At 53.4% G+C, this 26,139-nt stretch overlaps 1 protein-coding gene across 10 annotated transcripts in view; it reads left to right on the top strand.

Moving 5' to 3' along the window:
• RALGDS (ral guanine nucleotide dissociation stimulator) overlaps positions 1-17,901 on the top strand; it is a 50,520-nt gene extending 32,619 nt beyond the window's left edge. For 5 of the 10 annotated variants that reach the window (XM_035261697.3, XM_078330775.1, XM_054237580.2 and 2 more), the window contains exons 2-18: positions 4,196-4,306; positions 6,058-6,251; positions 6,801-6,896; positions 7,621-7,814; positions 8,066-8,520; positions 9,202-9,417; positions 9,736-9,839; positions 10,800-10,884; positions 12,390-12,458; positions 12,866-12,952; positions 13,409-13,441; positions 13,712-13,833; positions 14,033-14,128; positions 14,464-14,665; positions 14,859-15,101; positions 15,419-15,533; positions 16,854-17,901. In XM_035261697.3, the coding sequence (XP_035117588.1) occupies positions 4,196-4,306; positions 6,058-6,251; positions 6,801-6,896; positions 7,621-7,814; positions 8,066-8,520; positions 9,202-9,417; positions 9,736-9,839; positions 10,800-10,884; positions 12,390-12,458; positions 12,866-12,952; positions 13,409-13,441; positions 13,712-13,833; positions 14,033-14,128; positions 14,464-14,665; positions 14,859-15,101; positions 15,419-15,533; positions 16,854-17,029 (2,598 nt within the window). In that variant the 3' untranslated portion in view covers positions 17,030-17,901. Of the gene's footprint in view, positions 1-4,195; positions 4,307-6,057; positions 6,252-6,800; positions 6,897-7,620; positions 7,815-8,065; positions 8,521-9,201; positions 9,418-9,735; positions 9,840-10,799; positions 10,885-12,389; positions 12,459-12,865; positions 12,953-13,408; positions 13,442-13,711; positions 13,834-14,032; positions 14,129-14,463; positions 14,666-14,858; positions 15,102-15,418; positions 15,534-16,116; positions 16,237-16,853 lie in introns of all 10 variants that reach the window. The other 5 variants (XM_035261710.3, XM_035261724.3, XM_035261691.3 and 2 more) reach the window with 3 other exon arrangements.
• The last annotated feature ends 8,238 nt before the right edge of the window (positions 17,902-26,139 follow it).

Genomic DNA, 26,139 nt, shown 5'->3' with positions numbered 1-26,139 from the left:
TTTCCCATCAGTGAGTAGCAAGGCACAGGCTGGCAGGGAGGGTTTCTGGAGAGCTATGCTGGCCTTTGAGGGGCTCAGCACAGGCTGGTTCCCAGCCTTCACTTTCTGGGACAGGGAGCTCCCTAGTGGCTAGGCACCTCGTGTCAGCCCCATCCGAGGCCACCTCTGTGGGCTGCAGTGCCCAGGACCAGGACACCCACACCCAGGGCTGGCCTCCTGTCATCTGGGGCCTTGTTCATACCTGAGGATCAGGGTTGGGTCCACCCACCCAGAGCTGGAGGGCAGGCGGGTCATGGACATGCTGCCATTGCATTCCGCCTCCCTTGGTTGGACTCGTGGTCTGAGAGGAACCAGGACATGGACTTGAGAAGTCCTAGGCTGTCCCCTCAGCCTGTACACTCCCTACTTGCTCCGCTCTCCGGGCCTTGGTCCCACTTCTGTAGGACGGAGAAGGCACACAGCAGTGTGAGTGCTGCGCTGCCCCAGGAGCCTGGGCCCTGCAGAGAGGGAGCAGCCTTGTGATGCGGTTCACGTTTGGCTTCTGTATTGGAGCCAAAAGCTCAAGTCAGAAAGCTTCCCCCGCCCACCGGGTTTCAGGGTGACTCGGCCTCTCTTTACAGTGCCCATGGGCCACGTCCCCGAGCCTCAGGCAGGTCTCAGACAAGTTCCCCTCAGGTTTCTACCACCCAGTGTCCATCGCCGGCCCTGGGGGCTGTGGTGTCAGTGTTTCCCAGCCACCCCATCAGCTGTCAGTCACCAAGCTGCATGCGTTCTCTCTTGACCCCCACTGTCGCCTGTGAGAGCTGTTGCTGTCCTCCCCAGGGCCAAGGGTCGAGGGGCTGGGCAGAGCTGGGAGCTGGACCCTTGAGACGGTGAACTGCCGTGTGGTGGGCTAGAACTGTAGGGGGCTGGCAAGCGCCCCAGGTGACCTCTGCTGACTGGGACCTGAGCAGCAGCTCGGAGGGGTGTGGGAGTTCCCCCAGGACCATCTCACGCACATGGAGGCTCTTTCCATGCACTGGGCCCGGGCGGCCCGGGGCAGAGCAGCGCGTGGTGCAGGGCTGCTGGGCTCCTCACTCTACTTCAGCCCTCAGCCAGGTCTCCTTGGGAGGGGCCCTCGAGTTCCTGGAGCCATCCCTGTGGTGGGGGTGTGGGGGGTGGTAGGGGGCACTAGTTATGATTTCAGAGGAAAGGTGTCTGAGTCCACAGCGGCACCAGGGGGTGGATGCTGAGAGGAGGTGCCATTGGCCTTGGTGGGGAGATGGCAGGGGTGCGGCAGGCCCCGTGGGACCCCTCAAGACCCTCACTATTCTACCCAGAGGGATTCTGGGCTGGGCCTGTGGCTTCCTCCATCAGCCAGGGACACGGCATCCTGCTGGCCTGTCACTCTGAGAAGGCTGATCAGGTGACACACTTACTAGATGCCACCCAGGCCCTGTTTTCCCTCCTTATCTTCAGGGCTCTGTGCTGTGTCCCTGGGGACACTGGAGTGTGGGGGCCCTGCTCACTAGGGACCCCGTGCCGTCATGCCACCCTCACTGCACTGACCCAAATGTTAGGCCAGGCCGTGTGTTCGCAGGCACAGCTGCCGACTGGGTCCCAGAGCCCAGGGACATCAGCATGCCTGCTGGGGGTGGGACAAGCGGGAGTGTCCTGAGGACACAGCCAGGCACGTGGCATTCTCTTCTCCTCCCAGTAGTCAGCTCAGAGCGGCTGCCCGGGCGCCTGCCCTGGGGGAAGGCGTTTTCTCTGCATCAGCTGTTTACTAGGCCGTCCTACTCCTTCTTGGAACTCCCAGCCAGAGCACCCTGTGGGCTGTCTGCTCTGCTAACAGAGTGACTCAGGGTGGCCTGTGGGTGCTGGATCCCTGCCTTTCTGCTGCAGAGGGTCCTGGGGCAGCGGCCAGGTCTGTCGGCTGCTTGCTTTCTATGTCCTGTGGGGGAGTCAGAGCAAGGGATAGAGGCCCCCCTCTGCTGCTTTGTGCGCAGACCCCAGGAGAGCTTGCTCTGGAGCCTGCACCTCTGCCATCTTAGCAGGCAGTTTAAATGGTGCCTGTGCTCCACATAGCTGTATGGTCTGGTTCCCTGCCTGCGGCTGCTGCGACAAGACAGAGAGGACAGGCCGGCTCCACGCAGGCTAGAGCGTCTCCCCGACTGTGACAGAGTGGCAGCTCCCTCACCCCAAGCATGCGTGCTCTTAGCATTGGGCCTGCATCCCTTGCCACCACCTGGCAGAAGAGGGCCTCCGGGGTAGGGGAGGGTGCAGGGATGTCACATGACACCAAGCAGGGCTGGGCCAGCTGCCATCTAGACCAGCTCAGAGATGGCCAAGGCCACCTGGCTTCAGCCCCTCCTGGGGGTTGGCTTGGCCGGGGACACCTCTGTCCAGCAGGCACTGATGGTGCTCTGCCAGGACCTGGGTGCTGTGCCAGGCTCCCCAGGAGTTAATGTCCAATCCCCTGTGGCGGGCTTGTCCTGCACGAGACCTCAGAGCCTCCGCCAGTGACTTGGGCACTCAGGATACTGTCTGCCTCCCAGCTGGTCCAGATATGGCCAAAATCCCCGAGGGAGACCAACCCTCCCAGTTGAGCCAGAGGCCTTCACAGAAGGCAGTCTGGGACCCGAGGCAGCCAGGGTGGCTGGGTGCCCTGGTCACTGTAACCTCTAATGCTTTTCTTCTCCGAGCGACGATTTTCTAGGCAGGAGAGAGATGTGAGTCAGGAAAAGGGGGGTGAGCATATGTCTGTTTTCCTGTCAGTGGCTGTTTGTGGGTTTGAATGTGCCTGTGGGTTCCCTGCTAACTTCCAAGAAATAGGCTGACCCTCCGTCCAGAGGCAGTGGCAGTGGCAGTCAGGAGCCCAGCATGACACCTGCAGCCTTCCTGTTGGTATGAAGCCTGGAGCGGCAGGGTGACCTCGGGTCAGAGGAAGTGCACTTCCAGCATGGCTCCTGGGCCTCTGAAGGGGGGCCGGAGGCAGGCGGCCAGGGTCCCATCCACAGCATTAGACAGTCTGCCTGGCTCCTGCTGGGGCTGAGGGAAGGGCTTGAGTCAGCACTGTCTCTCAGCTCCACACCCACCCGGGTTGGGGCACTGACTGTGGGTTAATGAACCTGGACCAGGCCAGTACCTCCCAGCTCCTTCCTAAACTCACAGGTCGGTGTCCTTACCCCTACCCCAGCTCCTCTTCCTCTGCGAGCTCATCCCGTCCCTGGACAGAGCAGATGGCACCAGGGGCTGTCAGGTCGGGGGTCATTGCGGCTAAGTGACCAAGGCCAGCCTGCCAGGTTGGGGGAGTCTTTGTCTCCTAGGACAAGGGCCTTTCCTGACTGCCCGGAGCCAGATGCCCCCCTTCCTGTTCTAGCCTAGGCCTGTGGTTTGGGGCTCTGTGGAACCCCAGCATTTGCCTGGATACCAGCACCGGCACCTCTCAGACTGCCCACTCACATGATGACGGTTGGGGAACTGGGAACTCCCATTGCCCAAGCAGCCATGAGGGCATGAATGAGCAGAGGGGAAGGAAGTGGCTGGGCTGCGGCCGTCGGGAGTGCCCCACACCAGCCCAGACCTGTGCTGCTGACACGCCAGTGCTGGGCCTGGAGGAGCTGCCCACTGCTATGGGGTCAGCCGGGGCCCCCCAGGCTGGGCAGAGGAGGGGTGAGTGTGAGGACGGCCATGGGCCTCGGGCCCTGGGGACATGGGGGGACCTTCTCTCAGGGCACAGCTGCCTGGATCATTCAGCTGTGTCAGAGCCCTGGGATCCCCGCCTTACCACTTACCCTTGGTAACATGACCTTGGAAACAGTTGCTCCTCTCCCAGCCTCCATTTACCCATCTGTGAAATGGCTGAACAACAGTCCCCACCATGGAAGCGGATGGCTTGAGAGCAGGCCAGTCCTGGGCAGGAGCCAGAGCCAGTTAATAGGGGATTGGAGGACTGGTGGACCCATCATGTTCGAATCCCAGGCCATGGCTGGCTGGGTGGGAGAAGTGGCCTGCCATGACAGTGGCCTTCTGTGCCCATGTTAAGCCCAGGCCCTTGATCCGTGATCTCCTTTCACCCCGGGCTGTGGGTCTGTGCGGCCTCTAGTCTGTGTTCTATCTGGGGAACAGGCTGCAGAGGGCCATCCCCCCCTGCACGGTGGCCGGGCAGGCCCCTGACGTCCCCACGCCCGGCTGCCGGGCACTGTCTTCACAGAGCTCCACACAGGAGATCGGCGAGGAGCTGATCAACGGAGTCATCTACTCCATCTCCCTGCGCAAGGTGCAGCTGCACCACGGAGCCAACAAGGGCCAGCGCTGGCTTGGGGTGAGTGCGCTCCAGGTCTCCACCATGAGACGCAGCTGGGAATCCCCCCACCAGGGCTTTGCCTCATGAGGGCCCCACAGTTCTGATACTGAAGGAAACAGCCCTCACTGTCTTCCGGGCCCCCACTGCCCAGCCCAGGCTTGGTCAGGTTTTCTGCAGCAAGTTTTCCCATTTGTTTTTTGTTTTTTCCTTTTTTGAGACAGTTTCACTCTTGTCATCCAGGCTGGAGTGCAATGGTGCATTCTAGGCTCACTGCAACCTCTGCCTCCCAGGTTGAAGTGATTGTCCTGCCTCAGCCTCCCAAGTAGCTGGGATTGCAGGCAGGTGCCACCACGTCCGGCTAATTATTGTATTTTTAGTAGAGATGGGGTTTCACCATGTTGGCCAGGATGGTCTCAATCTCTTGACCTCGGGTGATCCACCCACCTCGGCCTCCCAAAGTTCTGGGATTATAGGCGTGAACCCTGAGCCCGGCCAAATTTTCCCATTTGATCTCCCTTCCCCGGATGTGCAGCCATCAGCCTCACCACCCTCCATGCCTTCTCCCAGACTTGTAGTGGGGCTGTCTTCACCAAGAACAGCGCTTCAGGCTGTTTGGTGTCTATAAATTGCCCTCTCCCAGAACACATTCCTGGGCTTCCTCCAGGTTGAGAGCCGGGCAACTCAGCCGGGTAATATTCCAGAAGGGAGGCTGGAGCCACTGTAGCAGTTCAGCTTCTTGTGGCTGTGGGATCACTGTGATTCCTCTGAGGCCACTTCAACAGTACCACGGGAGCCGGGCGTGGTGGCTCACGCCTGTAATCCCAGCATTCTGAGAGGCCAAGGCAGGAGGATCATCTAAGGTCGGGAGTTTGAGACCAGCCTGGTCAACATGGTGAAACCCCGTCTCTACTAAAAATGCAAAAATTAGCTGGGCGTGGTGGCGCGTGCCTGTAGTCCCAGCTACTTGGGAGGCTGACACATGAGAATTGTTCGATCCCAGGAGGTGGAGGTTGCAGTGAGCTGAGATCCTGGTGAGCCTGGGTGACAGCAAAACTGTCTCAAAAAAAAAAAAAAAATGGGGATGTTTTGGTAGAACTCTCAGATGACACTCCTCCCACAGGGCAGCTACCATTACTCAGCTAACAAGGACCCGAAGGTGTTAGTATTTTAATCATTCCCGCACCTCAAATTCTACTTTAGGAATTTTTTCACTCTTGTTGCCCAGGCTGGGGTGCAATGGTGCGATCTCGGCTCACCACAACCTCCGCCTCCCTAGTTCAAGAGATACTCCTGCCTCAGCCTCGTGAGTAGCTGGGATTACAGGCACGTGCCACCACACCCTGCTAATTTTGTATTTTTAGTAGAGACGGGGTTTCACCATGTTGGTCAGGCTGGTCGCAAACTCCCAACCTGAGGTGATCCACCCGCCTCTGCCTCCCAAAGGGCTGGGATGATAGGTGTGAGCCACTGCGCCCGGCTCCCTGTCTAATTTTTAAATTTGTAAACAATTTTTTATAGAGATAGGGGTCTCACTTTGTTGCCCAGGCTGGTCTCAAACTCCTGGCTTCAAATGATGCTCCCACCTCAACCTCCCAAAGTGCTGGGATTACCTCTTTGAGCCACCACACCTGGCCTGAAATTCTTTTAAAGCTGATAACCTTTTTCTGCTAGACACCCAGTCCTTCCTTTTGCCACACACCACTGAGGGCTTGGGGTTCCATCTGAGCTCCAGATTTGTGTGCTGTCACTGACTGTCCATCCCTCCTCAGTATGAGAATGAGTCGGCCCTGAACCTTTATGAGACTTGCAAGGTGCGGACTGTGAAGGCTGGCACGCTGGAGAAGCTGGTGGAGCACCTGGTGCCCGCCTTCCAGGGCAGCGACCTCTCCTACGTCACCATCTTTCTGTGTACCTACAGAGCCTTCACCACCACCCAGCAGGTCCTGGACCTGCTGTTCAAAAGGTGAGCACGTGCCTTCCACTGCGCAGGGTCCACCGCGGCCCCTCCCCCACCTGGCCGTGGGTCTTGGCAATGCTGCTTCACCTCTCTGAACTTCACTTTGCTCCTACGAGAAGAAACTGGGTGCTAAGAGGACCTCATGGGGTTGTCAGGCCTGGGTGGGATGAGCTGTGGAAAGCACTTCCCCAACATCTGGCCCTAGGGAATGGGCTGCTGGTCTGCAGTGCTCATATTTATGATTTATCCTGTCCCCCGTGGGGAAGCTCTCTGCCCCAAGCCTCACTTGTACGTGGCCTTGGGCAAAATAGTTTCCCACTTGTCAAGGACATTCCAGAGTCTATCTGGGGGTTGTTGGAGGAGCCCAAGGGCCGCTCAGCTGGGAAGGAGCTGGTTGGGGCTCATTTGTTGAACAAGTGTATGAAGCACCTACTATGCGCGGGCCCTTTTCTAGGCATTTAGTATAATTTGGTGAAAAAAGCAGAAAAGTTCCTGCCCTCCTGGGCCTCCGTTCTAGTCGGAGAGTCAGACGGTAACACTAGACGTCGTAAGCAGGTACGGTAGATGTGATGCCCTCACGGCCTCCTCTAGATATGGATGCATCCTCCCCTACTCCGATGAGGATGGTGGACCCCAGGACCAACTTAAAAAGTGAGTGAGCTTTGAGCCAAGAGGAAGGGACTGAATAGTGGGAAAGTGCATGGGGCTGGGGCTGGGGCCGGCTGGGCACAACCCTGGCTCCCACGCTTCTTGTGGTCCCCGCTAGAGGTCTGGGGGCTTCACCTGCAGGAGGAAAGACAACCTAGAGCTGTGGATGGGTCCCGGGGAGGCTGGGGCTCAGAGCAGCCCCCTTGAGAACCCGTCCCACTGTGGCCTCATCACAGCGGGACTTGCCTCAGTGTGTCCTGATCTGGGGACCCAGAGCAGAGGGTGGGGTGAGCCTCTACTCTCAGATTGCCTTGCCCCTCAGTGAGTGCTCAGCGGGCAGAAGGCACCCCACCCTCTGGGAGAACTGGATCAGGGGGAAGCTGAGACCCACATGCAGCTCTCAGAGAATAAGGCAGCTCCCCAGCACTGAGCTACATGTTGAGGTGCTGCCAGAGACCTGAGGATGCCCGGTGGGAGGATCCCTCATGGCGTTTATGTTCCAGGGAGGGGGTGGCCCGGGAAACACGCAGAGGGGTGCGCGGAGCTTCCCTGAAGGAGGGGAGAGGTGGTCGCCGCTCACCAGGGGCCTCCTTGGTTCTTGGTCTGGGGTGGGTAGCCTCCAGATGAACAGGGGCCAGTGCAGGAGCCCAGCCTGGCTCAGGGGAGCTGTGGGAGGGCCATGGGGAAGGGGAGCTTCTGACTCTGCTGCTTGCCCACCTGTCCCCAGTGCCATCTCCTCCATCCTGGGCACCTGGCTGGACCAGTACTCAGAGGATTTCTGTCAACCCCCGGACTTCCCCTGCCTCAAGCAGCTGGTGGCCTACGTACAGCTCAACATGCCAGGCTCAGACCTGGAGCGCCGTGCCCACCTCCTCCTGGCCCAGCTGGAGCACTCAGAACCCACTGAGGCAGAGCCTGAGGGTGAGGAGGACTGGGGTGGGTGTCAGAAGGTAAATGAGGAGGGGTTGGTGCTGGGCCACAAGAGGCGGCAGCTCCAGGGGCTGATGCTGGGCCTGTGGCACAGATGAGCCTCAGACCACCCAGGTGGGACCATAGGTGGGAGGGCAGCCTGCTGTAGGTTTTGTGGGTTCAAGGGGAGAGGCTTATCTGGAAGCTGGGCTGTTCTGTCTTTGGAAAGGCTGGCATGTTGGTGAGATTTTCTCCTCTTATAGCTCTGTCACCAGTGCCAGCTCTAAAACCAGCTCCAGCACCAGCTCGAGCACCCAGCCCAGCACCAGCCCCAGTGCTGGAGCCAGCTCCAACACCAGCTCCAGCTTCAGAGCTAGAGCCAGCTCCAGCACCAGCTCCAGCACCAGCTCCAGCACCCAGCCCAGCACCAGCGCCAGCGCCAGCTCCAACTTCAGAGCTAGAGGTAGCTCCAGCACCAGCTCAGGAGCTCCCACGGGCTCCAGCTCCAGAACGAGAGCCAGCACTGCCTGCAGAACGGGATCCAACTCCCTCACAAACTCCAGAGCTGGAGCCAGCTCTGGCACCAGTCCCATCACCAGAGCCTTCCTGGCCTTCGCCTGTGCCTGTGGTTGCAGAGAACGGGCTGAGCGAGGAGAAGCCTCACCTCTTGGTGTTCCCTCCCGACCTGGTGGCAGAGCAGTTTACACTGATGGACGCGGTGAGCAGCTCAGCTCGGCAGGGCAGGGGTGGGCCTGCCTTCCAGAGCTCACATTCTAGTCAAATCCTAGGTCTGCTATTTGAAACCAAGTAGTAACCAGGGCAAGTTTAACCCCCGTCTCAGTTTCCCTCTAGACAGTAGAGGTGAGGTCACCCCTGTCCTCCAGAGTGACTATGCAGATTCAAGATGGGACAGACAGGAAGCTCAGCAGGCCTGGCCTGTGGGAGTGGAGGGTGCTCACCAAGGTGCACCCATGGGTCACCCCATCTGTCCAGAGGCCTCGCTGGCCTCAACACTTATTAGGCACTTGATGTATCCTGGAGCCCATGGCAGACACTGGACAAAGCCCCTAGTTGTAGCGCCCACAGCAGATGTGTGTCTGGTTGGGAAACGGACAGAGGCATGTGGGGATGGGGGAGGAGGGTGGTGGGGAGGGCAGTGCCATTTGGTCTGTGTGGGTGTGAGCTGCCTGTCAGTGCTGGGGTTTGCTGAGGATGTGCAAGGCAGTGCTCGTCTTGTTCCCACCAGCGTTTTGTCCTGGGTCACTCATGTGCTGGGCACCCTGCATGGCATGGGACAAAACCCAGAGACCCCCACAGGGCTCGAGCCACATCTTCAGCGTCCGGAGCGCCAGCCCAGACTGCTGTGGCAGGGCCAGGTAACACTCAGCCTCCTCCCCAGGAGCTGTTCAAGAAGGTGGTACCCTACCACTGCCTGGGCTCCATCTGGTCCCAGCGGGACAAGAAGGGCAAGGAGCACCTGGCACCCACCATCCGCGCCACCGTCACCCAGTTCAACAGCGTGGCCAACTGCGTCATCACCACCTGCCTCGGGGACCGAAGCACGAAGGCCCCAGACAGGGCCAGGGTGGTGGAGCACTGGATCGAGGTGGCCAGGGTATGCCATGGGAGGGGCCTGAGCCCCCTCTTCGTTTTCATCTCTTCTCAGGTTTTGGTCTGTGGTCCAAGCCCCTGTACAGGCCCCAGGCTGCTCTTCCCAGGGGCATGCTGGCCTTGACCCTCCAGCTCATGTCTTTTTTACACTCTTACGTTAGGTTGAGCTAAAATCCTCCTGTCACTCCTGGGTTGCAGGCATGCCCTCTGGGGGCTCCCTCGGCATGTCTCATTGGGAGGGGAGGCTCAGCCAAGGGGGACTGAGGCCAGGCCAGCTGAGAGCTCCAGCCCAACCTCATGCCTCCTGCTCTTCCTGCCCCAGGAGTGCCGGGTCCTCAAGAACTTCTCATCACTCTATGCCATCCTCTCTGCTCTGCAGAGTAACTCCATCCACCGTCTGAAGAAGACGTGGGAAGAAGTTTCCAGGTAGGCATGCCTCTGTAGGAGCTCCTGGTGCGCCGGGGACCTCCCACAGGGCTGGCATCGCCCCCTTAGCGAGTGAGCCCAAGGGAGGCCACGAATCCTGAGGGCAGAGACCCTCCACTGACCCGAGCTAGTAGCTCTGCCTCAGAGCTCAGCTTCTTCATCCATCAGATGGTAGGCTGAGCCACTTTGGAGATTTTCAGGTCTTCATGTAGCCACAGAACCCTTATCCAATTGAAATCAAAACCTTTGGGCCAGGCACAGTGGCTCATGCCTGTAATCCCAGCTACTTGGGAGGCTGAGGCCAGGAGAATCTCTTGAACCCAGGAAGTGGAGGTTGCAATGAGTCAGGATAACGTCACTGCACTCCAGCCCGGGTGACTGAGTGAAACTGTCTCAAAAAAAAAAAAACAAAACAAAAAAACATACACCTTTGTAAGCAGCTGCTCAGTGGAAATGGGAACGGGGGCCCCATGGTAGCCATGCAAAGGCCCCCTCCCCAGACCTGCAGAGCTTCAGGGCTCTGCGGAACCCTGGGTGCCACTTTCAGGCAGTCTGGGGTCTTTCGTTTTTTTTTTTTTTTTTTTTTTGAGACAGAGTTTTGCTCTTGTTACCCAGGCTGGAGTGCAATAGCGCGATCTCGGCTCACCACAACCTCCACCTCCTGGGTTCAGGCAATTCTTCTGCCCCAGCCTCCTGAGTAGCTGGGATTACAGGCACACGCCACCATGCCCAGCTCATTTTTTGTATATTTAGTAGAGATGGGGTTTCACCATGTTGACCAGGATGGTCTCGATCTCTTGACCTTGTGATCCACCCGCCTCAGCCTCCCAAAGTGCTGGGATTACAGGCGTGAGCCATCGTGCCCGGCCCAGTCTTTCAGTTCTAAAAGAAAATGGATCTGCACTCACACCCCTCCCCACCATTCCCAACTTTCTCCTTCCTCCTTTCCCCTTCTGACAGGGACAGCTTCCGGATCTTTCAGAAGCTGTCAGAGATCTTCTCAGATGAGAACAACTACTCACTAAGCCGGGAGCTGCTCATCAAGGTGGAGTGGCAGCAGGCAGAGGCTGGGGAGGCAGCGTTCGCTTCTTGCTGAAAGTGTTCCTTTCCTGTGTGCACGAAGGGGAAGAGGGAGCTGTTTGGCCCTTGGGTGTTTGAGGACTGGGGCCTCAGTTAATTGGACACAGGGTGGCAGTGGGGGTTCCAGGAGGTACAGATGGGCTCTGGGACAAGCAGGTCTCCAGCTTCTTCGCTGGTCCCTCCTGCTGGGTGGGAAGGGGATGCAGCTCCTGCCCCACACCAGCCCAGTCTGTCTGCAGGAATTCAGGCTCCTGCTGCTACCTCTCTCTACTCTGGACACCCAAGGAAGGGGCAGCCCAGGGACCCCAGGGATTGGAGCTGCAAGGGATGCCAGGGGTCAGGTAGCCAGACCTGGGAGGCAGATTGGGAAAATCTGCCTGAAAAGAGACCCTCACCAATCAGAGAACCCTGTAGAATTCTCCCCATGGCACCCCGTCAGCCATGGCAGATACCCCAGATGACTGGAAAGAACTATCAGGGACTAATGGATTCCCGAGGCCTGGGCTCCGCAGTTCCCACACAAAAGGGGGTCAGTGTCACTGCCCAGTGCCCCTGGCGAACCAGTGAAACGGCATCTAGGGCCCCCCTCCTGCATGGACAAATGCAGAGTTCCCCACAGGGGAGCATCGCAGGGGTTCCCAGGACACCTCTCTCTCTCCCTCCATGGCACAGCTCTACTGGGGGCCCTGGCACACAGCGGAAAGCCCAGAGGATGGTACCCTGATCAGTGGCCAGATGGGTGAAGGCAGTTGGGGCAGAGCCTTTGGCTAGGACAGAAAAGCCTGTTCCGAGTCCCTGTGGAGCCCTGGGCAAGTCGTGGCCCATCTCAGGGCCAGTTTCCTCATCTGGAAAACAAAGGAATGCCAGGTCTGGGGTGCGGATCTCATGGAAGTGAGGAGGTACAAAGGAGAAAAGGAGGGTGCAGACATACCAGGACTGTGCCAGAGTCCTCCGAGGCCCTGCAAGGCAGGCAGAGGCCCTTTTTTTCTTTTTAGAGGAATCTCGTGCTCTCACTCAGGTGAGTGTAGTGGTGTGATTTTGGCTGACTGCAGCCCCCGCCTCCTGGGTTCAAGGGATTCTCCTGCCTCAGCTTCCCAAGTAGCTGGGATCGCAGGTGTGCACCACCACACCTGGCTGATTTTTGTGTTTTTTAGTAGAGATGGGACTTCACTGTGTTGGCCAGGCTGGTCTTGAACTCCTGACCTCAAGTGATCCGCCTGCCTTGGCCTCCCAAAATGCTGGAAGCCACCACTCCCAGCAGAGGTGGAGTTCTCATCTGCACTTTTCAGAGTGGGAGGCAGGCTTGGGTAGGGCAGGCCTTGGGTAGGGTAGCCCAGGACCCCACACTAGTGAGTATTGAAGCAGGCTCAGGCCTGGGACCCAAGCTCACTGGCAGTGCCCCAGATCAGGGTGTCTGAGGGTTAGGGTTGAGGGGATGGGCCTCGCTGACTCTGTCCTCTACCCTGGCAGGAGGGGACCTCCAAGTTTGCCACCCTGGAAATGAACCCCAAGAGAGCCCAGAAACGACCAAAGGAAACGGTGAGAGAGCCCGAGACTGTGGAGGGCCAGGGGGCTGGGGGTGGGAGGAGGGGCCCTTTCCTCTGTGGCCACAGTGCCTACTGGCCCCTTTAGAGGTGGCCTCCTGGGGATGCAGGCAAGGCCATGCCCAGACAAGCTGGTATCTTCAAGGACCAAAGAACAGGCCTGGCAGAGCCAGCTGGCAGGTATGGGGCTGGGGAGGGCCAGGGGCCACACGACTCGGGAATCTGGCACTTGTCAGATGCCAGTGGGGGTGGGTGGCTAGAGGGAGTAGAGGGTCCAGGGAGGCTGCGGACCTGGGGAAGCCGCCAGAGGTCCCCAGGCTGCTCCAAGTGAGGCTGATTGGGGCTGGGGTCTGAGGAGCTTTCCGAGGAGGGCCTTGCTCATTGGTGTCTCCAATGCCACAGGGCATCATCCAGGGCACCGTTCCCTACCTGGGCACATTCCTCACCGACCTGGTGATGCTGGACACCGCCATGAAGGACTATCTGTATGTGAGTGTGCTAGGCAGGGCTGGTGTGGGGCTGGGGCTAGAGTGGGGCCCAGGAGGAGAGCCCCTCCCTGAGCCCTGGGGGCTGGGCCACCACGCCTGTCCCAGCACTGAGTAAACAGCTCAGGGCCTGGCTGGTGACACCCAAGGGCTGCCTAAACACAGAGCTGCAGCAGGGTTTGGCCAAGCAGGACACAGCCCGTCCCTCAGGCAGTGACCATGAGCAGAAGGAAGCTGGAGGGCCTCACCCGAGGACTCAGTCCATTGTCCTCAGAGAGGGGCGGACAAGCCTCTGCCCACAGGTCCCCCTGCCCTGGTGCCCAGCACCGTCCCCAGTCCAGGGGTGTGCGCGCCCTGCCCCCTGGTGGCCACTCTTGATAGTGCAGCATGAAATGGGGGGTGGGGGGCCATAATGGTCAAGGGGTCACATTCTGATGGCCATTGGGTGTCCCCCTTCCAGGGCAGACTCATCAACTTCGAGAAGAGGAGGAAGGTGAGCAGCTGCAGCCCTCGCTGCGGGAGGGGCGGAAATGAGACCCACCAGGGTAGGACACCCCCTCCCTCTCAGATTCATGGGGACGTTTGGATATAGAGAAAAGGGAGTCTCCTCCCACTGGATGGCAGCGGTAGTGTTCCAGCCTCCTGGGGAGTGGCTGTGAGAGCCCAGCTTTGAAAACAGGAAGGCCTGGATGGGAGTAGAGGGGAGGAGGAGACCCTAAGAGCAAAGGCTCAGAGACTGTCCTCTGCCCTGCTCTGGCCCCAGGAGTTTGAGGTGATCGCCCAGATCAAGCTGCTGCAGTCGGCCTGCAACAACTACAGCATTGCGCCCGACGAGCAATTTGGGGCCTGGTTCCGGGCAGTGGAGCGGCTCAGCGAGGCTGAGAGGTGAGGCCAGGCAGCAAGGGACAGTGGGGGGGTGCTGTCCTGGGGGGACAGCTCCAGAGGGCTGGCAGCTGTGACCCGTGATGTCAGCCTCTGTTGCCTGGGGATGGCTGGGGTACCCTGACTCCAGCTTCTGGGCAGGTGCTGGGGGAATGCCAGAACATGGCTCCTGGTCATCTCACTGTTGCCCCTCTGCTCATAGCTACAACCTGTCGTGCGAGCTGGAGCCCCCATCCGAGTCAGCCAGCAACACCCTCAAGACCAAGAAGAACGCAGCCATTGTCAAGCGCTGGAGCGAGTGAGGGCCTGGCCGGGTGTGGTAGGGGAAGCTGCCTTGGAGCCCAGAAGCTTCAGGGCTGAGCCTGGGCTCGGGGAGTCACGGGGGCTGGCGCTGGAATCCTATCTGCTGCCGACAGGCCCTGAGACCGGGATGGGTCCCTTCACCTCTGTGGGCCTCAGTTTCCTCCTCTGTGAAATGGGGTGATACTAAATGTTCTCCCAAATGGCTGTGGTGAATGGAGTACTGGCGACTGTCCCAGCACTTTGCACAGTCCTCGGGCCCAGAGAGCAGGGGCTGTGGGGGTGGCATGTGTCCTTGGGGATCCCCCTTAACTAAGCTGGCTCTTCATCCAGTCGCCAGGCCCCCAGCACTGAGCTCAGTACCAGCGGTAGCTCCCACTCCAAGTCCTGTGACCAGCTCAGGTGTGGCCCCTACCTCAGCAGCGGGGACATTGCTGATGCACTCAGCGTGCACTCGGCTGGCTCCTCCAGCTCCGACGTGGAGGAGATCAATATCAGCTTTGTCCCAGAGTCCCCTGATGGCCAGGAAAAGAAGGTGACTGCCTGCCCTTCTCCCCAATATCCTTCCCCACCTTCCCATTTCTTAGTGCCAGTGTTACTCCCAATCCACACACGGGGCCAGGAAGCCCTGGATCCTGAACATGGCTCCTAGAAGGGCTCCAGCTGGCTGCAGGCCTGGGGTACCCCGCAGGCCCCAGGGTATCTGCTGACCTTGCCACCCCCCTCAGTTCTGGGAATCAGCCTCACAGTCGTCCCCAGAGACCTCCGGCATCAGCTCAGCCTCCAGCAGCACCTCGTCGTCCTCAGCCTCCACCACACCTGTGGCTGCCACGCGCACCCACAAGCGCTCCGTCTCAGGGCTCTGCAGCTCCACCTCTGCGCTGCCACTCTACAACCAGCAGGTGGGCGACTGCTGCATCATCCGTGTCAGCCTGGACGTGGACAACGGCAACATGTACAAGAGCATCCTGGTGAGCCGGGCGGGCAGCCGGGTCCCTCCCTCCACCAGCCACAAACACGCCCTGAACACAGGGCACTGTCCCCACCCTCCCGGGCTCCGCCTTCTAGTGGGGGGAAGGACAGATGTCAGCCAGGTACAGAAAAGCAGCAGCTCTAGTGATCAGGGCCAAGGCTGGCCTGAGGGTCCCTCCCTGAACCCAGCACCTGAACAGAGGCTGAGTGCCTGTGCTCGGTGCTGAGAGGGCTCCAGAGGGTCCTTGGCCACTACACTCTGGAAGAACCCCCCCAGGGTCTTTTCCCTGATGGCCCCTCTCCTGCCTCAATGCAGGTGACCAGCCAAGATAAGGCTCCGGCCGTCATCCGCAAGGCCATGGACAAACACCACCTGGACGCAGATGAGCCAGAGGACTATGAGCTGGTGCAGATTCTCTCAGATGAGCGGAGTGAGTGAGAGCAGGGGCAGTGGCAGAGGGGATGGGTCCGCAACACTCCCAGCCCCAGGTTGGAAGCCTTTGGCCCCAGAAAATTCGCCAACAGAGTGTGGGTGGACATTGTGGACAGGGCATCCCTGGCTGCCCCCGTTGTCTGCTTGTTGCCCCCAGTGACCACTGGACCTCCCCAGCGTGTGCCCTTCCCTGGGCATGAACAGGCAGTTCAACGCTAACTTCAGTGAGGAGCAAAGGGAAAGGCTTTTCACTGGGACAGGTTGGCGAGGTCCCCTGGAAGGGACGCCAGAAAGCGGGAAAGTGTCAAGAACAGGTGCAGGCTCAGAGTCAGGTGTCCTGGGCTTGGAGACACTGGGCAAGCTCCTTAAGTCCTCTGCGCTTGTCTTCTCATCCCCCAGAGGGAAATGAAAGTAGCCAGTGGGTTAATTGTATGTGTATATATATATAAAAATCCATATATATGTATGCATGTGTATGTGTGTGTGTGTGTGTGTGTGTGTGTGTATGCATGTATATATAAAGCATCTCTGTGCACCATAGAAGTTAACTACAAATAGTATCATGGCTGTTTTCTTTCCAGGGAGCTGACCACCACCCCCAGCCATTAGCCCAGACAGTTAGCAGTGACTCCTGTGATCCCTAGAAGTTAGAGTCTGAATCGTCTTGCAGCTTCTGGCACCATTTTGGTTAGGTGGGCAGGGTAGGTGGGACCCCCATCTTACAGAAAAGGAAGACTGAGGCCTAAAGAGGTTAAGGAAGGAGAACAAAAGCTACACAATGTCAGCAGGAGCCCAGCTCTGATTTACAGCAGGCTGTGGGCCAGAGGAGACCAGGGGGAAATAGGAGCCAAGAGGAAGTGGTTGCTGGGTGCCAGCGTTCCAGAAGGGACAGAGGCCTCCCTAGAGCCAGTGCTGGAGGCCTGGGGCAAGCCTGCCCTTTCCTGGTCCTTGGAGCCCTTGGCCTGAGTAGGACAGGATTCCGGGAGGTGGTCTGGATTCTAGAAAGCCTGTTCCCGCTGGGCAGCCAGCACTGCAGTGTGGCTAGGATGGGGTGACCCTCTGCCAGCTCAGGCCAAGCCAGGGGGTTCTGGAGTCAGTCCCTGTTTAAACAGGAGTCACCAGGTTTTGTGAGGACCTCAACAGAGTCTGTCCTCAGGCAGGAGTCACTGAGAGGGGTCCTCAGAGTCCTAGAGCTGTATTGGAGGGGATCTCAGGTCTGTGGCTCAGGATGGTCCTTGCAGGGGCTCCCAAGTGGTAGGGGTGTCCTGCAAGGTCCCCAGGAGCCCCACTGATCACCCTTCTGCCCCTCCCCCACCAGAGCTGAAGATCCCTGAAAACGCCAACGTGTTCTATGCCATGAACTCTACCGCCAACTATGACTTTGTCCTGAAGAAGCGGACCTTCACCAAGGGGGTGAAGGTGAAGCATGGAGCCAGCTCAACCCTCCCACGCATGAAGCAGAAAGGACTCAAGATTGCCAAGGGCATCTTCTGAGGGCATCTTCCCCAGGGCCTGGCTGGCTGGTAGCAAAACATTTATGGACAAGAGTGGCCCAGGCCAGCTGGGCACCTTCCTCCCACCTGCCAGCCCAGGGTACCCCAAGACTCCAGTTTCATCCTGAACCTCTCCTGCTGCTGGGACTGACGCCTGCCATTAGTCAGGCTGACCTGGCCTCCCGTGGACCACTCACTGCCTTAGGTGCCTTCTGCTCTCTGGAACCAGAGGACTAGCTGACTTTTGCCAAGGAGCAGTGCCAACAGGCATGGTGCCCTGCCTGCCCCTGGGTGCCACCTCTATACACTTCTGACACCTTCCCAGGTGTGGGTCACTGCCACCTGTGCCCATGGGCACCCCAGAGCACCCACTCACCCACCGTGTCTGACCACTGCAGTTCTCTCCTCATGCCCACGGGCACTGGCCTATGACCTTCGCAGGGGTCCTGGCCCCTCCTCCCACCACTCTAGCCTTTCTGAGGCCGCACCAAAGATTCCATCATCAGGGCCAACTGAGAGTGAGGGAGTCTCACCCACAACTTACCCCAGCCCTCCCCTGGGAGCAGAAAAAAACCCTCTTCATGGACCAGGCTCTGCACCCGGTGAGTGAGGACAGTCCCAGCTGAGTCCCATCGATGTTGAATCTCATGCCACTGCAAGTGCCATTCACCACTGCGTCCTGGGCTTTACAAGACCATGCAAGACGGGGGTTGGTGAGGAAGGAGGATTTGGGGTGGGGGTGGGGTGATTGAATATTTGTATAAAAAGCAAAAAGAAAAAAAATGTTTACTGATTGGGGAGGGGCAATATTTATTTGTTGTAAATAGCAAACGCTAGACTTGAATATTATATTAAAATCCTGTTTCTACTATAGCCTGGTCATTGCAGTTTTGTTCTTTCATTGCCTGTGTTGATTAAAATGAGATAGAGACTCTCACACTCTGTGTTCAAACAAGGACTCTTGCAGGATTATCGTTATTTTATGCACAGAAAAAGCCAGCCACCTTTCTCAGGCGCACTGAAGGAAACACAGAAGTTCACCTATCATACAGCAGATGTTTGTCTCAGCATCATTAAACTGGGAAATGTGCTGAGACAGCCCCTCAGAACTCCTGGGACTAGAGGTTGGAGGTACTTTCACAAAGGCATAGCAAGAATTCCTGAACTTCAAATGCATAGCAAGAATTTCTGAAATTCACAAGGCATAGCAAGAATTTCTGAAATTTCGCTGTCTTAAAGTAACATCTGTGACAAGAGATGGCAGGGCAGGAGGCTCCAGGGTTCAGTCTCTCCACAGAAACAACCATTAAGCTGGAAAAAAAAGAAAACGACCAGAGTCAACCATCTGGGAACTCTGGAACCTGATCAGACACAGTCACCGGGGAAACACTTGGTGAAAAGAGATGCTCCTGAACTCCAGCAGTTAAGGGAATCTCCAGGTCACAGGCTGACCATAGACAACGGAAACTTCAATGATGGTGGCTAGCAAGATGGCTGAATAGGAACAGCTTCAGTCCACAGTTCCCAGCGAGATCAATGTAGAAAGACGGTGATTTCTGCATTTCCAACTGAGGTAGCTGGCTCATCTCATTGGGACTGGTTAGACAGTGCGTGCAGCCCACAGAGGGCGAGCCAAAGCAGGGTGAGGCCTCACCTCACCCGGGAAATGCAAGAGGTCAGGGAATTCTGTCCCCTGGCCAAGGGAAGCCATGAGTGACTGTGCCATGAGGAATGGTGCATTCTGGCTTAGATACTACACTTTTCTTTGCAACCTGCAGACCAAGAGATTACCTCAGGTGCCTATGCCACCAGGGCCCTGAGTTTCAGGCACAAAACTGTGCAGCCATTCGGACAGACACTGAGGTAGCTGCCAGAATTATGTTTTCCCATAGCCCAGTGGCGTCTGGAACGCCAGCAAGACAGAACCATTCACTCCCTTGGAAAGAGGTCTGAAGCCAGGAAGCCAAGTGGTCTAGCTCAGCAGATCCCTCCCTCAGAGCCCAGCAAGCTAAGATCCACTGGTTTGAAATTCTTGCTGCCATCACAGCAGTCTGAAGTTGGGGAGGGGTGTCCACCACTACTAAGGCTTGAGTAGGTAGTTTTCCCCTCACGGTGTAAAATAAGCTGCTGAGAAGTTTGAATTGAGTGGAGCCCGCTGCAGCTCTGCAAAGCAACTGTAGCCAGACTGCCTCTTTAGATTCCCACTCTGGGCAGGGGCATCTGGAAAAGAAAGGCAGCAGCCCCAGTCAAGGGCTTACAGATAAAGCTCCCATCTCCCTGGGACAGAGCATCTTGGGGAAGGGGCAGCTGTGGACGCAGCTTCAGCAGATTTAAACGTTCCTACCTCCTGGCTCTGAAGAGAGCAGATCTCCCAGCACAGTGCTTGAGCTCTGCTAAGGGAGAGACTGCCTCCTCAAGTGGGTCCCTGATCCCCATACCTCCTGACTGGGAGACACCTCTGAGCAGGGGTCGACAGACACCTCATACAGGAGAGCTCCAGTTGGTATCTGGTGGGTGCCCTCTGGAACAAAACTTCCAGAGGAAGGAACAGGCCGTAATCTAATCTTTGCTGTTCTGCAGCCTCATTGGGTGATAAAGGAAAACAAGGTCTGGAGTGGACCTCCAGCAAACTGTAGCAGACCTGCAGCAGAGAGGCCTGTTAGAAGGAAAACTAACAAACAGAAAGGAATAGCATCAACATCAACCAAAAGGATGTCCACACAGAAATTCCATCCGAAGCTCACCAACATCAAAGACGAAAGGTAGATAAATCCACAAAGATGAGAAAAAAAACTGCAAAAGGCTGAAAATTCCAAAAACGAGAACACCTTTTCTCCTCCAAAGGAACACAACACTCCTTGCCAGCAAGGGAACAAAACTGGATGGAGAATGGGTTTAATAAATTGACAGAAATAGGCTTCAGAAAGTGGGTAATAAAATCCTCTGAGCTAAAGGAGTATGTTCTAACCCTTTAAAAAAAATTACTTTCTTTCAGAATGTTCTGAAATATTCAACATTCTGAAAGAAAGTAATTTTCAACCCAGAATTTTACATCCAGCCAAACTAAGCTTCAAAGCGAGGGAGAAATAAAATCCTTTACAGACAAGCAAATGCTGAGAGATTTTGTTTGTCACCACCACGCCTGCCTTACAAGAGCTCCTGAAGAAAGCACTAAACATGGAAAGGAAAAACTGGTACCAGCCACTGCAAAAACATACCAAATTGTAAAGACCATCGACACTCTGAAGAAACTGCATCAACTAATGGACAAAATAACCAGCTAGCACCATAATGAGAAGATCAAATTCACACATAATAACCTTAAATGTAAACAGGCCAAATATGCCATTTAAAAGACACAAACTGGCAAATGGGATAAAGAGTTAAGATCCATTGGTGTGCTGTATTCAGGAGACCCATCTCACGTGAAAAGACACACATAGGCTCAAAATAAAGGGATGCATGAATATATATCAAGCCTATAAAAAGCTAAAACAGCAGGGGTTGCAATCCTAGTCTCTGATAAAACAGATTTTAAACCGACAAAGAAGGGCATTACCTAATGGTAAAGGGATCAATCAACAAGAAGAGCTAACTCTACTAAATATATGTGCATCCAATACAGGAGCACCCAGATTCATAAAGCAAGTTCTTAGAGACCTACAAAGAGACTTAGACTCCCACACAATAATAGTGGGAGACTTTAACACCCCACTATCAATATTAGATCAATGAGACAGAAAAGTAACGAGGATATTCAGGACTTGAACTCAGCTCTGGACCAAGCAGACCTAATAGGCATCTACAGAAATCTCCACCACAAATCAAGAGAATATACATTCTTCTCAGCATGACATCACACTTATTCCAAAACTGACCACATAGTTGGAAGTAAAACACTCCTCAGAAAATGTAAAAGAACAGAAATCATAACAGTCTCTCAGACCACAGTGTAGTCAAATTAAAACTCAGGATTAAGAGACTCACTCAAAACCACACACATACATGAAAACTGAACAACCTGCTCCTGAGGGACTATGGGGTAAATAATGAAATTAAGGCAGAAATACGTAAGTTATTTGAAACCAATGAGAACAAAGAACATACCAGAATCTCTGGGACACAGCCAAAGCAGTATTTAGAGGGAAATTTATAGCACTAAACATCCACAAGAGAAAGCAGAAAGATCTAAAATCAACACCCTAACATCACAATTAGAAGAACTAGAGAAGCAAGACCAAACAAATTCAAAAGCTAGCGGAAGATAAAAAATAACTAAGATCAGAGCAGAACTAAAGGAGATAGAGATACAAAAGACCCACCCCCCACCCACCAAAGAAAAAATAATAATAAATGAACCCAGGAACTGGTTTTTTGAAAAGATCAACAAAATAGATAGATTGCTAGTCAGACTAATAAGAAGAGAGAGTAGAATTAAATAGACACAATAAAAAATGATAAAGGGGATATCACCATTGATCCCACAGAAATACAAACTACCATCAGAGAATACTATAAACACCTCTATGTAAATAAACTAGAAAATCTAGAATGAATTAATTCCTGGACACATACACCATCCCAAGACTAAGCCAGGAAGAAGTTGAATCCCTGAATAGACCAATAACAAGTTGTGAAATTGAGGCAGTAATTAATAGCCTACCAACTGAAAAAAGACCAGATGGATTCACAGCTGAATTCTACCAGAGGTACAAAGAGAAGCTGGTACCATTCCTTCTGAAACTATTCCAAACAATAGAAAAAGAGGGCCTCCTCCCTAACTCATTTTATGAGGCCAGCATCATCCTGATACCAAAACCTGGCAGAGATGCAACAAAAAAAAGAAAATTTCAGGCTAATTTATGACAGACTCACAGCCAATATCATACTGAATGGGCAAAAGCTGGAAGCAGGATGCCATCTCTTACCACTCCTATTCATTATAGTATTGGAAGTTCTGGCAAGGGAAATCAGGCAAGAAAAAGAAATAAAGGATATTCAAATAGGAAGATAGGAAGTAAAATTGTCTCTGTTTGCAGATGACATGATTGTATATTTAGAAAACCCTATTGTCTCAGTCCAAAATCCCCTTAAGCTGATAAGCAACTTTAGCAGTGTCTCAGGATACAAAATCAATGTGCAAAAATCACAAGCATTCTTATACACCAATAATTGACAAACAGCCAAATCATGAGTGAACTTCCATTCACAATTGGTACAAAGAAAATAAAATACCTAGGAATACAACTTACAAGGGATGTGAAGAATGTCTTAAAGGAGAGCTATAAACCGCTGCTCAAGGAAATAAGAGAGGACACAAACAAATGGAAAGACATTCCATGCTCACAGATAGGAAGAATCAATACTGTGAAAATGGCCATACTAGCCAAAGTAATTTATAGATTCAATGCTATCCCCATCAAGCTACCATTGACTTTCTTCACAGAATTAGAAAAAACTACTTTAAATTTCATGTGGAACCAAAACAGAGCCTGTATAGCCAAGACAGTCCTAGGCAAAAGGAACAAAGCTGGAGGCATCACACTACCTGACTTCAAACTATACTATAAAGTTACAGTAACCAAAACAGCATGGTACTGGTTAAGTACCAAAATAGATACAGAGACCAATGGAACAGAACAGAGGCCTCAGAAATAACACCACACATCTACGACCATCTGATCTTTGACAAACCTGACAAAAACAAGCAAAGGGGAAAGGATTCCCTATTTAATAAATAGTGTTGGAAAAACTTGCTAGCCATATGCAGAAAACTGAAATTAGACCCCTTCCTTATACCTTATACAAAAATTAACCCGGCCGGGAGCAGTGGCTCAAGCCTGTAATCCCAGAACTTTGGGAGGCTGAGGCGGGTGGATCACGAGGTCAAGAGATCGAGACCATACTGGTCAACATGGTGAAACCCCGTCTCTACTAAAAACACAAAAAAATTAGCTGGGCATGGTGGCGCCTGCCTGTAATCCCAGCTACTCAGGAGGCTGAGGCAGGAGAATTGCCTGAACCCAGGAGGCAGAGGTTGCAGTGAGCCAAGATCACGCCATTGCACTCCAGCCTGGGTAACAAGAGCGAAACTCCATCTCAAAAAAAAAAAAAAAAAAAAAATTAACTCAAGATGGATTAAAGACTTAACATAAGACCTAAAACCATAAAAAACCTAGAAGTAAACATAGGCAATACTATTCAAGACATATGCATGGGCAAAAACTTCATGACTAAAAGCAATGGCAACAAAAGCCTAAATTGACCAATGGGAAAAATTAAAGAGCTTCTGCACAGCAAGAGAAACTATCATCAGCGTAAATGAGCAACCTACAGAATGGGAGAAAAATTCTGCAATCTATCCATCTGACAAAGGGCTAATATCTGGAATCTACAAAGAACTTAAACAGATTTACAAGAAAAAAACAAACCCACCAAAAAGTGGGCAAAGGATATGAACAGAAACTTCTCAAAAGAAGACATTTATGTGGCCAACAAACATGAAAAAAAGCTCACCACCACTCGTCATTAGAGAAACGTAAATCAAAACGACAATGAGATACCATCTCCTGCCAGTTAGAATGAAGATCAAGTCAGGGAACAACAGATGCTAGAGAGGATGTAGAGAAATAGGAATGCTTTTACACTGTTGGTGGGAGTGTAAATTGGTTCAATCATTGTGCAAAACAAAGTGTAGTGATTCCTCAAGGATCTAGAACCAGAAATACTATTTGACCCAACAATCCCATTACTGGGTATATACCCAAAGGATTATAAATCATTCTAGTATAAATACATATACACAGGTATGTTTATTGCAGCACTGTTCACAATAGCAAAGACTTGGAACCAATCCCACTGATAGACTGGATAAAGAAAATATGGCACATATATACCATGGAATACTATGCAGCCATGAAGAAGGATAAGTTTATGTCCTTTACAGGGACATGGATGAAGCCAGAAACCATCATTCTTAGCAAACTAACACAAGAATAGAAAACCAAACACTGTATGTCCTCAAAAGTGGGAGTTGAACAATGAGAACACATGGATACAGGGAGGAAATACAACACACTGGGGCCTGCGATGCATCACAAGAAATCCTCAAGATTAACAGCTGATTTCTCATCAGAAACTATGAAGTCTAGAAGGTAGTAGGATGACATATTTAAAGTGCTGAAAGAAGGTCAGGTGTGGTGACTCTGACATCTGTAATTACTGCATTTTGGGGGACTGAGGTGGGTGGATGACCTGATATCAGGAGTTTGAGACAAGCCTGGCCAACATGGTGAAACCACGTCTCTACTAAAAATACAAAAGTTAGCCAGGCATGGGGGCACACACCTGTAGTACCAGCTACTTGGGAGGCTGAGGCAGGAGAATTGCTTGAACCCAGGAGGAGATGGAGTGCAGTGAGCCAAGATTGTGTCACTGCACTCCAGCCTGCATGACAAAGCAAGACGCCGTCTCAAAAAAAAAAAAAAAAAAAAAAACCAAAAGAAGAGGCAAAACATCCTTTAAGGATGAAGGAGAAATCAAGACATTCTCAGACAAAAGTTAAGGGAATTTTATTAGTAGACCTGCCCTACAATAAGTGGTAAAGAAAGTCCTTCCAGCTGAAATAAACACTAGAGAGTAACTTGAAGCCATATGAAAATCTAAAGAACACTGGTAGATGTAACTAACAGGTAGTTAGCAAAGCCAGTATTATTGCACTTTGGGTTTGTAAGTCATCCTTTTTTCTTATGATTTAAAGGCAAAATTCATAAAACTATAAATCCATGTTAATGGAAACAGAGTATAAACATATAATCCTATGACCACGACAGTATAAAGAGGGAAGATGTGTAAGAGCATTGTGTATTACTTAAATTCAGTTGGTATTAGTCAAACTAGATTGTTACATGTTTAAGATGTTACTTGTAATCCCAAAGGTAACCAGTAAGAAAATAACTAAACAGTATATAGGAAGACAAAGAAAGGAATCAAAATTGTACAAAAGTAAATAAATCCATAAAAAGCAGTAGTGGAGGAATGGAAGAGTAAAAATCATGTAAGACATACAGAAAACAGGCTGGGTGCAGTGGCTCACGCCTGCGATCCAAGCACTTTAGGAGACCGAAGCAGGCAGATCACCTGAGGTCAGGATTTTGAGACCAGTCTGACCAACATGGATAAACCCCATCTCTACTAAAAATACAAAATTAGACATGAATGGTAGCACATGTCTGTAATGTAAGCTACTTGGGAGGCTGAGGCAGGAGATCACTTAAACCCAGGAGGCAGAGGTTGCAGTGACTGAGATCATGCCATTGTACTCCAGCCTGGGCAACAAGAGCAAAACAGTCTCAAAAACAAAAATGACATACAGAAAACAAACAGCTAAATGGCAGAAGTAAATGTTTTCTCATTAGTTAGTATAAACATAAATGGGTTAAACTCTCCAATTAAAAAGCAGAGATTGGGCCATGTGCAGTGACTTAGACCTGTAATCTCAGCACTTTTGGAGGCTGAGGTGGGAGGATGGCTTGAGCCCACTAGTTTTAGACCAGCATAGGCAACATGGTGAGATTCTATCTACAAAAATATTTTAAAATTAGCCAGGCATGCTGGTGTGCATCTGTGGTCCGAGCTCTCAGGAGACTGAGGTGGGAAGATCACTTAAGCCCAGGAGGTCAAGGCTGTGGTGAGCTGTGATCATGCCACTGCACTCCAGCCTGGACAGCAGAGCAAGAGCAAGACCCTGCCTCAGGGAAAAAAAGAAAGATTGGCAGAATGGATTTTTAGAACATGATCTATCTATATGCTGTATAGACAATTTCTTTTTGAGACAGAGTTTTGCTCTTTCACCCAGGCTGAAGTGAAGTGACACAATCTCAACTCACTGAAACCTCCATGGGTTCAAGCAATTCTCCTGCCACAGTCTCCTGAGTAGCTGGGATTACAGGCACCTGCCATCACACCCAGGTAACTTTTGCATTTTCAGTAGAGATGAGGTTTCACCATGTTGGCCAGGCTGGTCCCGAAATCCTGACCTCAGGTGATCCACCTGCCACCGCCTCCCAAATCGCTAGGATTACAGGTGTGAGCCACTGTACCAAGACTGCA

Source organism: Callithrix jacchus, chromosome 1 (genome assembly GCF_049354715.1).
Source record: "Callithrix jacchus isolate 240 chromosome 1, calJac240_pri, whole genome shotgun sequence".
NCBI classification, from domain to species: domain Eukaryota; kingdom Metazoa; phylum Chordata; class Mammalia; order Primates; family Cebidae; genus Callithrix; species Callithrix jacchus.
The sequence above is the reverse complement of the archived record's forward strand: the minus strand, read 5'-3'. Positions and strand labels throughout refer to the sequence as shown.